At 41.4% G+C, this 15,681-nt stretch overlaps 1 protein-coding gene across 8 annotated transcripts in view; it reads left to right on the top strand.

Moving 5' to 3' along the window:
- Nucleotides 1-15,681, top strand: part of MAPK10 (mitogen-activated protein kinase 10) — a 182,685-nt gene that overhangs the window by 153,308 nt on the left and 13,696 nt on the right. For all 8 annotated transcript variants that reach the window (XM_052773090.1, XM_052773105.1, XM_052773086.1 and 5 more), the window contains 2 exons: nt 14,922-14,985; nt 15,580-15,657. In XM_052773090.1, coding sequence (XP_052629050.1) covers nt 14,922-14,985; nt 15,580-15,657 — 142 coding nt within the window. Of the gene's footprint in view, nt 1-14,921; nt 14,986-15,579; nt 15,658-15,681 lie in introns of those variants that run through there.

The raw sequence follows: 15,681 nt of genomic DNA, 5'->3' as shown, positions 1-15,681 counted from the left end.
TTCCTTGCGGAAAACAGCAAACATCACTTCCTATGTTTGTGTTCAAGGATATATGTGGAGAGGAGGAGAATTAAACAAAACAACACAAAATCCTGAAGTTGGGATTCAGAAAAATCTTAGCAGGACAGAAATTATTCCTTAAAATGAAGCAGGGTATGTGTTTTCCTGAGCCACAGTTCAGTGTTCAGTATCAGGTACACTGTGTGCAAAGAGAAATGGAATTTTTCTTATAATCCTGTCATGCTCTAGACACCTCTCTGTATACCTTGTTGAGTCTGGTATTAACAGGAATATGTGCAATCTGTAGGCACTTCAGTGACATGGTATAATAGGTATATAGGTATAAATTCAGAGATGTTCTCTGTAATACTATGTATGAAGTGTATGAAAACAGAGCTCAGTATTTCAACAGGTTTAGAAATCTTACTTAACCACAATAGGAAACTAAGACCCTGAACCTTGCAAAATTAAATCACTGCTGTTTAGCGATATGCTCCAATTCAGTGTGTGTTCTTGAAAGTGCAGTAAACTTCAGAAGTAAACGGAATGCACAAAACCCTATTAAACTTCATGCGCGTAGGATTTTTGCAGGGTATGTTACTTAGGAGTGCTTTATAGAGGATGGTTCTGCTATCTAGAGAGCCTTTAGTTTGCGTGTCCTGTTTAGTTTTCTTTAAGAAAGAAGTTTATCAGTCTGAAGCGTAAACATTTGATACCCTGCAATATTTTACCCCATGGCATGTACATCTTAGTTTTCCTCTTGAAGATCTCGTTCCATTGTCAGATACTTCTGTTATATTTCTTTGCATTTCTTAACTCCGTTTTATGGAACTATTCAGATGTCAGAACTCAGATTTGAGTCTCTCTTTAGATGTGCTTTGCCTGTGAATTTAACCATGGAGAGCCACTTCTGATGCAGAACAGGAAGGGAATTTGGTATAGTGGATATTTCAATGTAATGATTTGCCCAATTTCAAAATGTATGCTCTTAGTTGTATTTCAGATTAAAGAGGAGGATGAATTTTTGTCATAATGAGGTTGCCCTTTTAGAGGGAAAATCTTGCCACACACGCCTAGAATTACGGTTGATACTGAACCCTGTATTACTGTCCTCTTGCACAGAGATCAGGGGTACATCTGTGGTTGAAGAGACAATAGTTTAATTTCTGATTGTACCATAGAGTCCTCACATGATCTAGAACAAACCACATCCTTTGTCTGGATCGTGACTGTAAAACAGGAATAATAATTATTCATTTTGCCTGCCAGGTGAATTGGCTGGAATCTAATGAGCCCACTAACTCTCAAAAGCCTGCAGTAATTACATTCTAGTTCACTGAGGCATTAGTCTCTCACATGCACCTCCTGCCACCGTAGATACCTGTACAAATGTGGTGCCACACACTATCAAATCACATTCATTGTGTTTTCACTCTTGGCTGCATTTCATTGTTCAGTAAATGACTACAGAAGGTGTAAAGCAGTGGAAAACCAAACTGTCATTGCTCCCATAGCACCTCAAAGAACAGAGGACGTCCTGTGATGAAGGAACAGCGCCTTTAAATGTTCAAACACTCAGTGTTGTCCCAGTTATTTGTAGTTTGCATCTTCGTCTGAATTGCATCTTTTTACATAACCCTCTGTTCTTTTCACCCACCTGGTTCTTCGCACAGTTATTGTGTAGTTAACAAGAGCTGAACATCAGCGTCCCCAGCTGCTTTCTCTGTCTCTCTTAGCTTCAAAGTTTTCTCTTCCAAAACATGCCTTATCTTGTCAATAACATACTATAGAATCATACTAATACTTTTGTCATGAGTACTTTGACAGCAAAGTGTTATTGAATTGCTTTGACATCAATCACTCTATGGTACAGAGACCCTTCTTCTTTTGGGACCACAGCAGGTTAAAAATCAGGAGGGTTCAGGTTGTGTGCAATGTAACCTAAGCAGAAGAACATGGGATTAATAAATATTCATTGTATTTTGTCAGAGTGCTAGGAATTTTAGAAAGAGCCTGGCTTCACTTAACGCTGATTATTTTTCCAATCTCATTTTCAGAGGGAAAGTTGAACTAGAGGACTTTCTTTTCGCAATTAACAGTTTATTAAATTATAAATTTCCATCTGTTCATGCTGACACACCTTCAGTGGCTAGCTGTGAATCATTTACTAATTATTTTCTGGAGAAAACTTTACTCGGTTGGATTTTCTTTCCCTCTTGATTCAGCTGTTGTAGTATAGTCAGTCCATGTTTTTCATCTGCATTGTCTCAATGATTCAGTAAGTTTCTCAAACAGATTCATGGGAGAGTAGTGGCTTTCTGTTCTTTCTCAGAAGAGTGTCCTGAGGTTCTGGGACTGCTACTAACTGGCCGTGCCTCTACGAGGAGTGGTTGTTGCTACACTGGAGAGAAAGTTTACTCCTGCATCCATGTTACAACTTGCCACTTCTGTCTGAACGCTTGATGTCTGATCAGCTATTAGTTCTTTATAAGACAGTAAAGTACCTGTCTATGATAAACTTGTTTGTTGGCAACATGAGTGATTTAGTGCTTCAAGCATTAAGTACCTCACTTCCTCTTGGAAAAACCTGTGTTGGTGTGCACAACAGGCTGTGTCTATCTGTCTGTGACCTCACACATGTACTAGGGGAACCTAGTGTAACGTCCGGAATACCTTTTGGAGTATCTTGTAATACTGCGCTGCCATCTGATGTCTTAAATGATTACAGTTTTGTGCAGTAGTTTACATTATGCCATAAACCCCAGGCTCTGCATCGTGCCAATTCCCTTGTTCTACTTCGGTGTTACTTGTTGTTGCAATTTTGTATTATTAAGGGTATTGGATAAAGAATTGAATCACTATTACAAGAGTCTTTGCATCTCTCTCAAATATATACTTCACTGAAATATCCGCCTTGTTACAGTTGCAGAAGAGTTAGGATCAAATTCAGTAAACATTTCCTAATGCCATGCATTAAGCGTGTCATGGGCAGTGGGGAAATGACTGTCGTTTTACATATTTTTGTTAGATCTTGCCAACTTTGTAGCAGCGAGTTGGTACTCATCTAAAAACGTCCCACAAATGAGTGCTTTGAGAGGTTGGTACTTTTGCTGATTCATTTAATAGTCTGACTCTGAATTTGTCTATACTGAATTAAACTGCAGAAGTTTTAACGGGGTACAGTTGCATGGAGAAGTAGTATTTGAATGACGTGTAAAAACCTAAAAATGGTTTACTGGCTCATTAATGTTATTTTTTGGAAAAAAAAACCAAAACCCTCAAGGACATTGGTACGAAGAGCAAATTGCAGTCTGATTCTTCCAGGTTGTGTAGCTCTTAAGTTTCCCATTCCAATTTGAAGGGAACAAGTCATTTTTCCCTGTCTTGGTAAGCTATTTAATTAATGTGTGCTATGAAACAACTGCACCAGCACATTTCATCAGTGACTTTTCTAATGGATCTCTAGATCTAGCCCACTGAATTTTGGAAGGTGGAAGTGGAATTTACATCTGTTACTGGACCTCATTTCTGCAGCAGAACCTGTTTCTAGATGTAAACCAGAAGACAATTGTAGATTAAAGCACTGTTGAATTGTGTTGAAATCTTCACGCTACTAGTCTAGGTGCTTTTTGTCCACAAACTATGCCATAGTTTGTGAAGCGTTTAAAAATGTCTCATGGGAAAGGAAGAGAAATGTGTACTGATCATTAACTGTTTCACTGAATGCAGTTAAGTTTGTCCCAATGTGGTCTCAACTTTTTGTGCCTACCTATCTTAGCTGTGTTTGGGAGCCAGCTTTTATAAATGAAGGACAAAAGCAAATTAAAGACTACAGTCTAAATAGTTTTTTCAAACCATTTAGCCCCATTTTTCCTTACAATTATTCATGTGCAGATTTAGGATCTGTGTTCATGATTGGAATAGATTGACAAAAGGTTTACACAAATGCGCATCAGCCTAAGGTGAGTCTGCTACTATAAAATTTCTGTTCTCATTGTGTAGTAGGTTGCATGAAATCGTTTGTGTTCCCTGTCTGGAAGATTTGAAAAATCTTTTTTTACAATTGCATTCAGCAAGTCTTCTTTTGTGTCAGAATCTGGCTTCTGGAACTGGTCTCATCCAAGGTATATAAATTTATTTTTCCTGAGAACAAAGCTTTAGGGACAGAAATTTAAGAAAAGCCTAGGCATCTGTGACTCAATAAAAGCTCAACACTTCAGTTCTCTGTTGTCTGGATTCTGACCCAAGCTGAATTACATCACTCTGGGTGTGATGAACAGGCAGATCAGAACTCCTCTGTCAGGCAGAGGGATCAGAAGCACTTCACAGAAGCTTACTAGGTACTGCAGCGTTCTTCATCTTTTCCTCTCTTCCTTTACACAAGAAAGTACATTGTATTCGGGGATGTGCCTGTCTCCTAGATTTCAAGTTGATTTCTCTGTTGATTCCTGGCAAAGGGAGAAGAAAAGCCAGATAAAAGTCAGATTTTACATTCTGTCTTTCTGTATCACAGAAAACAGGTACTGTCATGCTTTAAAACCAGCTAGCAACAAAGCACCATGAAGCCGCTCGCTCACTCCTCCCCGCGCCGGCCCCAGTGGGATGATGAGGAGAAAATATAAAGAAATGTTCGTGGTTTGAGACAAGGACAGGGAGGGATCACTCACCACTTACGGTCACGGGCAAAAGACAGGCTCAACTTGGGGAAGAAACAAAATCAATTTAATTTACTACCAATCAAATCAGAATAAGGATATCAGGAAGTAAAACCAAACCTTAAAACACCTTCCTCTCTCCTCTCCCTCCTTCCCGGCTCAACCCCACTCCCGGTTCTCTCCACCTCCTCCCCCCGGCGGCGCAGGGGAACAGGGGGTGGGGGTTGGGGTCAGCTCCCCACACCTTGTCTCTGCCGCTCCTTCCTCCTCAGGGGGAGGACTCCTCGCTCGTCCCCTGCTCCACCGTGGGGTCCCTCCCACAGGAGACAGTCCTTCACAAACTTCTCCAGCGTGAGTCCTTTCCACAGGCTGCAGTTCCTCACAAACTTCCCTGGCGTGGGTCCTTTCCACGGGCCAATCTTCAGTCACAGACTGCTCCAGCGTGGGCTTTCCCATGGAGTCACAGCCATCTTCAGGGGCATCCCCCTGCTCCGGCGTGGGCTCCTCCCCGGGCTGCAGGTGGGCATCTGCTCCCCTCCATGGGCCGGGGGGGGGGACAGCCTGCCGTCTCACCAGGGGCTGCAGGGGCATCCACCTCCTCCTCAGGCGCACCTCCTCCCCCTCCTTCTTCACTGACCTCGGTATCTGCAGAGGTGTTCCTCTCACATTCCAATCCCCCTACTCACTGCAGGTTCCCCTTCTGTGAGAGACTGAAAGAGTTAATGTCTCAAACATTGTGGTGGGGCAAGTTCTGCTTAAAGACAAACCCTGCACAGCAAGGAACCAAGGTGAAAAGCCCATCAGCTCAGACATCAGCAACAGGAGGGGGAGGGTGTGCTGGAGGGTGCGCAGCTCCCTGTTCTGATAAGCTGTTCTGATACAAAGATCAAACAATGGCAGTGTCTGCAGGGAAGGAGAAGTTACTCCACAAACAACCCCCAAGCCCAAAGGCTCACAAACTGCTTATTAATCTGACGAGTTCGGGTGCCTGCCCGAAGGAGGGGCAAGTATGATAAAAGGACACCAACTGAAGCCCCGGCTGCGCAAGCCCACCGGGACTGGACCCCTCAGCTGACTGGACACCTCGGCTGACTGAACCGACGCTGGACCCAGGACCGGTGAAATCTTTCTCTCTTCCTTTTTCTCTTTCTTCTTCTCTCTTTCCTTTTCCTTTTCCTTTTCCACAATCCCTAGACCTCATCTGTTTCAAGATATAAACCGTTGACCAAGTCTGAGACTAAGAGTAGATCCAGCCGCCCCTAGACCCTTTTCTGGGGAGGAGTCTGGAAAGCAAGGGGGTCTGCTCTGAACCTCGTGACTCAACGGGAGGGATCATCCTGAATTGATGTATATGGTTACACAGTTTACAGAAGTAGTCTTATGCCAGTTCCTGTTGTGAGAAACCCTGCCACCTACTACCACGCCTCCCCAGTTCAGTTTGCTTTTGTCATGAATAAAATCTTGTAACTGATCGTTTGGTGTCATTTCACCTTAATTTAGCCCGAGGGAATTTCGAATTAAACACGACTCCCTGGTCTGTCCAGTCTGGATCGTGACACCTTCTTAAATGTGTTCTCCCAGAGGCACTACCACCGTCACTGTTTGGGTCAGCCTGGGCCAGAGGCGGGTCCGACGTGGAGCCGGGGAAGCTTCTAGCAGCTTCTCACAGGAGCCACCCCTGTCGGCCCCTCCCCCACTGCCAAAAAAACCCCCACAACACAACCCCAAAACAGGTGCTAACCACAGTTTTTGCCTTGCCTTCTCCAAGCAGGCCTTGTCTCTTCTTAGATAAGGCTTCACCCCATTAGCTCAAGCTTCAGTGATTTGCGTCTATTTCACAGGCTAGGTGCCAGAGGGTACAATAGGAGCCTTAGCTATTGAAAGCAAAGTGGGCAGGCGAGGGTGGAGTGGAGGGAGGAGTGGGAGAAAGGATGGACTAGCAAAGATGAATATTGTGCTGCTTCCTTAGGGATAGTTTGCAGAGGACCAGCTGGCACCTTAATGAATTCTCCTTTAGGATTTGCAGCATGACAAGACTCTGTGAAGCAACCCTGCTTTTCGACAGACTGCCCTGCAAATGTGCAGGCCAGGGAACCTGAGAAGAGAGCGATAAGAAAATGAGTGATGGAGGTGCTTTTGGTCCCTTGCATTGTGCTTAACTTCCCACTGTTTTTCCTGATTGCCCCACTGGGACTTAGAAGCCTGCACTGTGTTACATCTGCCCACGTTCACTGCACTCTCTTTTGTAGTACTTGATAAGCACTTTGCCATCCAGTGAAGTCTTTCATCATGTGACTAAAGCTTTGGTAGTGGGGTGGGGTTTTTTGTTTTTTTTTTTTTTTTTTGAGTCCTCCTCCCATAGTGTAGAACACGAGGCAGGATTCCTTCTACTACCAATAACCCTGTATGGTAGAGATAACACAGAAATTAGGATACAGAGGTATTAAACAAGATGGTGTTTTCAACCAGTATAGCATTGGGGGGGGAATTTAGTTAACTTAGCTGTCTAGTTAGATTACTCCTCCCCAGTAAATGGCTTCATCAAAAGCAGCCAGGCATCTGTTGTACAGTATTCATTTGGTTCAGAGGCCTAGGAGGACAGGTAACTGAAAGCATTTAATGTGACAGGAATTTTGAAGTGAGCTGTTGCAATGTCACGAAGTATCAGTATGTGCTGGAGTAGACCATGAAGAGCACTGAAGACAGTTTAGGGAATAAGCAGAGAATTTGTTGTCAAAGTTTAACCTGGAGGTAATGACCCTCTGCATCTGCCCAGATTTATGAATGTGAGTGGAACAGATAAAATAGTCCTGTCCAGTTAAAAAGCAGACTAGTGAGATGCTTACAGTCCCTTTTTCTCAGTCTATTAAAAGTTTATGGTCTTTCACAGGCTGTATGGGGGCAATAAAACTATTATGTCTCATTCTAATGGGCAAAGACTGTAACATAAATGCGAAGTGGTAGGAATGCAATACCCTTTCCCCCCCTGATGTGTAACACCATTAAACTCTTCTGGTCAGCCTTAAATGCCATGTTGTGATTCCCTGATACAGAGAGGAAGATGATATGTTATTAGATGTGGTACTTGCTATTCACTAACAGCAGGAGGTTACTGAAACAGTGCTGTGACTCTCCCACAGACTTCTGCATAAAAAAGAAACCACATCCAAAGCCGTCAATAGCTATGAAACAGTCATCGTATTTACATTTAGAAACAGGCCTTACACAGTTTTTAAGCTTACCTGTGGAGTGAGTGGATAAGCTAGATTTTGGATGTAGAAGAAATTCTGATGTCTAATGTACTAACCTAGTTAGCCAGCTTTTTGAGCCCACTCAGCTTGCCGCAGTATCTTTGATAATAAAGTCACAGTGTTAGGTTCTCCAGAGCATACATCATTGCTCTGATATTAACTTGAATAGTGTTACTCACAGTTAAGATAATTTCTGTGTTCAACCAATTATAACTAAAGTGTTTTTTAAAAATATGAAAATATGCAGATAATGTGTGTTTATGATTGCGTGGAATTCCCAAGATTTTAGGAACGGTTGAAATCTGTTATCAATCTTCACACCTAATTTATATGTAGGGAAACCAGAGTTCAAAGGGGAAAAGTATTAGTTACTAATATTACACAGGAAGTATAGTGTAGAATCAGAATAGGAACCTATAGACCTTGCTTCTCTGTTTGATATTTCAGTTAAAGGTTCCTTCTTCCTGTATGTTATATGCAGAAACTGTCTTGGTTCCACCGTTAAACAAACACTAGGTTTATTACTCTCATGTTATGATATTTACTTTACCTATGTAACAGCATTTGGACTATTATCAAGAATAAATGAGACACACGATACCTTTTCTCTCAAAGTGCTGTAGTTCTATTGTTAGAAATATCTTCTCTCCTAAAATCTCGTGTCCACATGTAGACTATCCTGTTTATTGTAGATACGTCCCTGATGACATACTAGCTTCTCTGTTTTCTTGTCTGAAAATGCTGTGCTTGAGACTTTGTTTTCATTTACACAGCCGCCTTTTCTTGAAGTTGCTATACATTTTTATCCTTCATTGAGATGATCTGTGAATAAATCCCAAATCTGATATTTGATTTTTCGTATCTCCCCTAGTGCTTATGTGATGCTGCCTATATGCATGTCACTGTTTTTATCCTAAATGTTTAAATTGTTTGTGAACAGAATGGATTCCTAGACATGTGCTTTAGAATAGCTTTACCATTGCCACCTAGGTGGCTCCGAAATCAAATTTCAGAACACTTGTGCTGGTTGTTCTCTAGGACTGCATTGGCTTGAGCTGCCTGGTTTGCAGTCTAATTCCTTCCATATTGTTGGCAGTAGAAATAATTCTGAGTGGGAGAGATACCTACTTAGCGGTATCAAAGTCACATTCTTATGCAAGACTGTGGCTGCTTTCTATTCCTCTCCTTAATTTTTCAATCGTTATGTTATTTCATAAAAAATTAACTAGGTATTTTTTGGCCAAAAAGATTTGCTTGCACATTTCTGGAAGATGTTCTCTTAGAAGAATTTTTGCTGTTTATGGGCAATTTTTTAGGACTTAATCTTGCACGTTCTTTCCTCACCTATAAATGACTTAGTTTTAGAACCTTTTGAATATCCGCGTGATCTCATATTGGTTCCTACTTGGGAACAGTATTGTTCATTCCATGGGAACAAGTCTAGTAGTAAAATTTGCCATAGATTATTATCTGATGCTTTCTGTTAACTGGTTTCAAAATTTGTCTTAGATTTTACTGTACCTGTAGTTATTGCTTGTTATCTGACATGCCATCCATTAGAAGAGAGATTTCTTAGAAAACGGAAAGATCAGATGTTAAAAATATTCCTTTTAAGCATTTCTCTGTGTTGACAGAATTTTACAATAGTGATAGATTTTGTGGGGTTTTATTCACTGTAACTCACACTGCTTTTGTTATTGGTTTTATTCTCATAGGACTTCTATTTCACTGAGGTATCTCTGCATCTAGGACCACCCATGAGGGGCTGAGCTGTGAATTATCATTCATTTTCCTGTGCATGCCAACCTGTGTGTTACCTTTTATGAATGTGGTGCTGTTTCCTACAGTGCTTATGAAGAGAGCTTGGTTTGCGGTTCTCAGTCTGAGGTCCTGTCCAGGACAGAAACTGCTGCTGTATTGTCTTAGCCCTGTATAAACTATCTATGACCAGCTGTTAAATACAATCTGTTCAAATGAATTTCAAGTTTCACACTTTGTCATAAGAAAAAAAAAAAAAATCACCCTTCTCTTATTTTACCTGTGCGTGCTGAGCATCCATGATGATGGAGAAGCGCTTCTGGAGAGCTCTGTGACCTTGGCAAACAACACTTCAAAGAAGGTGTCACCTTCACTACATGTGACACTTCATGGCAAAATCAAGGCTGTCAGGTTGTGCATCTTTTCTGGTATTCTTTTCTCTTGCTCAGCCCTGTGTGTATAGGTGTTGTATTTAAACTCTTTGGTAATCTGCCACAGGGTTTTTTTTAGCAGTCAGTTACAGTTTGGTTTTCTGCTTAGAGGTCGATGGTGCACATCTGTTGTCTCACAAAATAAGTTTGCAGCTCTGCTTTGTACACAAGCATGGATATTTCCTCTAGTCAGCGGCATCTATCCATTTATAGCTGATTAATTATGGAAGCTGAACACAGCTTCTGCAGCAATCTTTTTTAATGTCAGTGAGAAGTAGTGGTTAGAGAAGAAAGAGGCATTTCTTTTCTTCTTTTCCAAACCAAACTAAAGCTTTTTCCAGCTTGCTGTTGTATGTATCTGCAAGCTGTTCAGTCATCTCTGTGTAGCTGAGTAATCTTGACTCCTGCTGCATGGTATCCTTACAGTCCAGCTGTTCAGAAACAGTTCAGACCGCAGTGTCTTCTATGCATACTATGTGTGGAGTTTTCCAAAAGGCTCTGCAAAGAGTCTAAGGAACGAATGGGCACAGAGGTACCTCTTCTTCATATCCATAGTTGAGATCGTGCCCAGCCCACTGTGGAGTCCCTGGGCCATACAGGGTGAAATCCAAGGCCCTTGACACTTTCCTCCCTAGTTAAAAAGACTTCAGGCCTCTGGTGACAGCACACTGGTGTATGTTGGCTTGCATTGCAAAAATAAATATATAAATGGTACCACTAACACAATCTAGGTTGTAGCAAAACACAAAGGAATTTTTATATTCACCTGTTATGAGGCTTTAAGCCGTTTAACAAATTGTTTAACCTCACACCATTAATTTTTACAGCCTCCATTGCCTCTGTTATTTGTATATTGCTAATTCTATCGTTGCCTTGTATGCTGCTCCACAACTACTGCTCCAGACCCTGTGATTCTGGGAACAGATGCAGAATTAAGCCTTGCTCCTGCCAAGCTTTCTAAAAACAGCTCATCCCAAGGTCTTCACTATGCTGGCACTAGCTCTGCAGAGGCAGGGACAGAGATGGCAGGATTTATTCAAGCGTGAGTGAGCTCCAGCCCATTTCCTTTGCTTTCTAGCAGTAGCATACAAACCAGTCCGTGTTGCTTTGGGAAAGTGAGAATACATTGGCCTCAACATATGTTTAGCTTTTTTCCCTAGTGAAAAGCTTTTCCTCCCTGGATATTTGAAAGGTATTTAACAAATCCAGTAGTCTCCTGATGTTTATCTGACCACATAAAAGAAAACGTGTCTTTTGTGGACTTTGAGTTTTGGTTGTTTTTTGGGCTTGGGTGGTGTTCTGGTTTGGGGGTTTTTTTTCGGGGGGGGGGGGGGGTGTTTTGGGTTTTTGTTTGTTGGGGGTTTTTGGGTTTTTTTTTTAGAAAAAGGTCCATGTGGATATTTTCTGGGGGTTTTTGTAATTTGTATTATATTCAATGAATGTTAAATTTAATGCAAAAATACTTTAAAAATCCATTTGTAAAATGTAAAAGCCAAGAACCACTGAAACAACAAGGTATTATTTTAATATCTACAAGAAAAATATAATTCATTCCTCATCTTCCACATCCAAAAATAGATTCTATTCTTTGTTATTGTTGCCAATGCAATTGCTTACAAATAAGTCTGATTTGGGGAGAAAATGGCTACCTTAAACTAAAGCTAGATGCTGCCACCCATAGGCTTGATCCACACTCGGCTTTGATTTAATGCTAGTTTAACTGTACTTTTTCTGAAACCTGTACAAACTAAACCATATAAATCTCAGTTGGGATGTGCTGTATGAAGGATTGGTAAGAATGTCTGTAATACTGCAGCTGCATCCACATAGAAAATTAATAGTGATGAACTCAGTCATTTTCTAAGGCATTTGAGTTAGGCAGCAAAGTCATTTTTAGGACAGCCTTTGCACGAAGACTGAAATCAGGTGCCCAGAGGACCCAAGTATGGCAGCTGCTCTGTCAGCTCCATTGCTGTGACAATACTTGTGTTAAAAACTTCTCTTCCTTCCTTTAATTGTAGAAACTGGTTTAAAAAAAACAAAACAAAACAAACAAGTTAGCAGAAAATGGGTGGTCAGCCTGGAGGGGATTATCTAGGTTGATAACAATGTATTAAGCTTTGTCATTCTCATTAAGATTAATGAGGATCATGGGAAAATAAATTCATTCCTGAAGCTGTTGTGGTATTCTCAGCTCAGCTCTGTGCTTTCAGTCAATGAAAATATATCATAAGGGTTCATTTCCTTTTATCAGGGAATTTAGATGGGAAAGCTTTACTTCTCCCAGCATGAGCGCGCTGGCCTGGCCTCTCCGTGGAACTCCATTCACCTATGTTCTGCACAGGCTTTAGAGGTTATAGATCCTGCCTGTGTGAAGAGGAGGGATTTTTTCATGTCGTTATCATGCTGAATATTTGTTACCCTTGGCTCTCACATTCCTGCTGAGGGCCATGTTTTATAGCTGTGGGTTCTGCTAGCTCACAAATAAAGGTCTGCAGTATAAACACTGGTACAGCAGTAGAAAATGCTGTGCAGGTGCAGTTTCTGGTATCCTGCGGTGTGTGAAGTACAGAGTTTGGTTGCTCTCCCTTGATTGTCTTCATAGAAAAATAGCAGTTTGGAAACAAATGAGATTATTCTGGGTTTTCTCCCTGGAAAATGTCTTCATTTCCAGAATGTGTTAATCTAGGAAATAATTACTGCTGCTTTTCTTCTTGCCTATTAGCCAATTATGCCTGCTTAAGACGTAGCTGAAATAAATTAGAAGAGACATAAGGCAAAGATTTTGTGGTTGCATGAACTGAAGACAAGAATGTGCATCTGATCACTTGTTGCTTTTCATTCTGTAATTTGTGTTGGGGAATTGAAGTAGTGAAGGAATCTATCCTCTTATTTCTGGCTGGGGGAGAAATACCACTGTTTTTCTATGGAATGTGTAAAAAGAGTGTTTATGCTTGGTAGGAGCAATTTTACCCACAGCCTTTGCTTTTTGTAAGCCCCTCCCTGAAGCTTTTATAAAGAAAGGTACTTGCAGGATATTCTTGTCCAACTTGGTTTACCTGCTTTCCTTCCACCTGACAGAGCAGCAGTGGGTCTGTCACTGTGACTCAGACTACAGCTCAGCCAAATGCCTCCCCTGCTGCTACCATAAAAGCCAAGAGCCAGCTATGTAGTGGAGCTGACAGCCCCTGTAAGCCTCCTGTAAATTCCTAGCCCCCCAGGGTTTCCTTGTCTTCACCAGCTTTCTCTGCTTTCCCCTGCTAGGAAACGCGTGCTGCGGGGCTGGCTGAGTGGCTGAGCAGTAGTCCAGCAGGCTCAGCTGGAGGAGTAGAGCGAGCTTACCACATCCCACTGGTCAATGGTGAGGCTCACCTGCTCTCTTTTGTAGCATTCAGCTCCCTGATATCATAATCAGCAGAAACAAATGCCCACGGAGATTGCATCGATTTTGGTTGAATCTATCTTAGCTTCAGGACTGACTGGAAGGGACTGAGAAGGGTTGTTATGCTGAATAAGAGAACAGCTGCATTGGTTTTGGAATCCGACTTCTTACATGGTTGTCTTACCTTGCTGACAAAGTGAAACCTCAGGTACCCCTGTTGAGGCCTGGCACTCACTTTAACTCATGGCAGGTGTTTCAGGTTACCTCTCGGCACCTTCTCAGGTATGAGACTTGGCAGTCCAGGACTTCACCCAATTCCCTTGTCTTTAGCCCCAATACAAATGTCACTCTGCAGGAACTTCTCTTGTTTTCAGTGGGCTTGTCCAGTTCAGCTATCATATAATTCTCCTGGTCCATATTCTACCACTGAGTTATTACGTTCTCAGTTGTATTTGTAGCATGCAAATAGCTTAACGGACAAATTCTCAACTTCTTAGTGAATCAGAAAACAGGTTGGTAAATGTGCATTTAATAGTAGGATGTTTTGAAAGGGATGCAATGGCTGAATGCCCAAGATGAAAGTTAGAGGAAATACTTATGAGTGAGAAAAGTATTGTAGATCGTTTCCATCTTCATTAGATACTCTTACCTCAGATGCTGAAGCTTCTTGGTAGAAGGAAGGAGGAGAGAGTCCTCTGCCTTGCTTGGCTGCTGTATTTGACAGCTAACATCAGGAGAGACAATGAACACATGGCTTAGTTGCCCAATGAAAACAGGTATTCAGCCTCTTGGAAACTCTAGTTGCCTTTGTCTCAGTAAATTCCAGGATCTGCTACTTCTGTGACATTCTCATCAACTAAAAAATACAGTAAAAAAAAACAAACCAAAACCAACTTTCTGGTCAAAGCAAAGTTACTTAAAAGTATGTATATTGGAAAGCTTGGGAATTTGAAACATGGATCAGAAATTCTGGCAGGGAGATTTACTTGAAAATTAGAGTTACTGTGAGAAGTTTGTATAGCAGCAAGAATGATGTCTAAAGGGCAACTTAAAAATGCAGATAGTAACAATACTGCTAATTAATCAGGATTGGTATTTGTCTGGTACTCTGACAGTACTTTCTCTGCCAGTGCAAACAATCTGTGTGTGGAGTTTCTGGGCTCGGTATAAGCACAATGGCATTGTTGACCTGGGTTCTATTTCAACTGCAACTATGCCTCTTGTTTAAAAGAGGAAAAGGGAGAAGTATATTGATTTCTGCTACATAAAGAGTTGAATTTCAGAAGTGTTAATCCCTTTAATATTCAAATGTGTTTCATGTGGTTTTGCATGTACAGGATGGATAACAGAGGGAGAAGAAAATTGACCTTTACTTAAATAATTACTCCTAATTATTTACAATATAACAGACAATCGACTAAATGGCTTTGTTTCTCTCCTGCAGCCTCCTCCTCAGATATATGATAAACAGCTGGATGAAAGGGAACATACAATCGAGGAATGGAAAGGTAATCACAGTTTAGAATTATGTGAGAAGGGGTATTTCAGTGGTGAAACGGCCACGTGCCCACCACCAAGTGCAGCTGTGTAAAACTAAAAGAATTCCTTTGACATGAAGAATTGACACTAGCCCTATGAACTGGTGCTTTGGTAGTCAAAATATAAGAAATGTCCTGAAGACTATCATTATCTGCACAGGTTAATGTTAATACAGGAGGTGCAGATTTCAGTGCTTCACTGAAATCTAAGGGTATCATCTGGAGAACAGGATGCTGTTCAGCAAGATGATGCATCAGTATTTTACCCACAGTAAAAAGCACTGTATTACTGTGCTGCTTCATTTCTAGGTAGTGCAGCATTAAACAATTCATGTTCTAGTTTAACACTATTTTCTCAATTCAGCTCCAAAAAGAGATGATAGGAGAGGAGGAGAATGGAAGAGAGAGGTCTTAGGCAAGTAGAGCTGTCAAGACTTATGAAGACAAGGCAAGGCAGACCTAGGGAGCTCATGGGAGGACTACAACACTGTTTCATGATAGTTGTTTTGTTCCTGATCACAGGCAGTAGTTCCTGTTTATAACTGCTGCAATTCTCTCTTCCAGAACTCATCTACAAAGAAGTAATGAATTCTGAAGAAAAGACTAAAAATGGCGTAGTAAAAGGACAGCCTTCTCCTTCAGGTACTCAGCCCCATTGAATAAGTT

The sequence above is a fragment of the Harpia harpyja genome, chromosome 2 (assembly GCF_026419915.1).
Source record: "Harpia harpyja isolate bHarHar1 chromosome 2, bHarHar1 primary haplotype, whole genome shotgun sequence".
In the NCBI taxonomy this organism is placed as follows: Eukaryota; Metazoa; Chordata; class Aves; order Accipitriformes; family Accipitridae; genus Harpia; species Harpia harpyja.
This window is presented reverse-complemented; position numbering and strand designations above follow the sequence as displayed.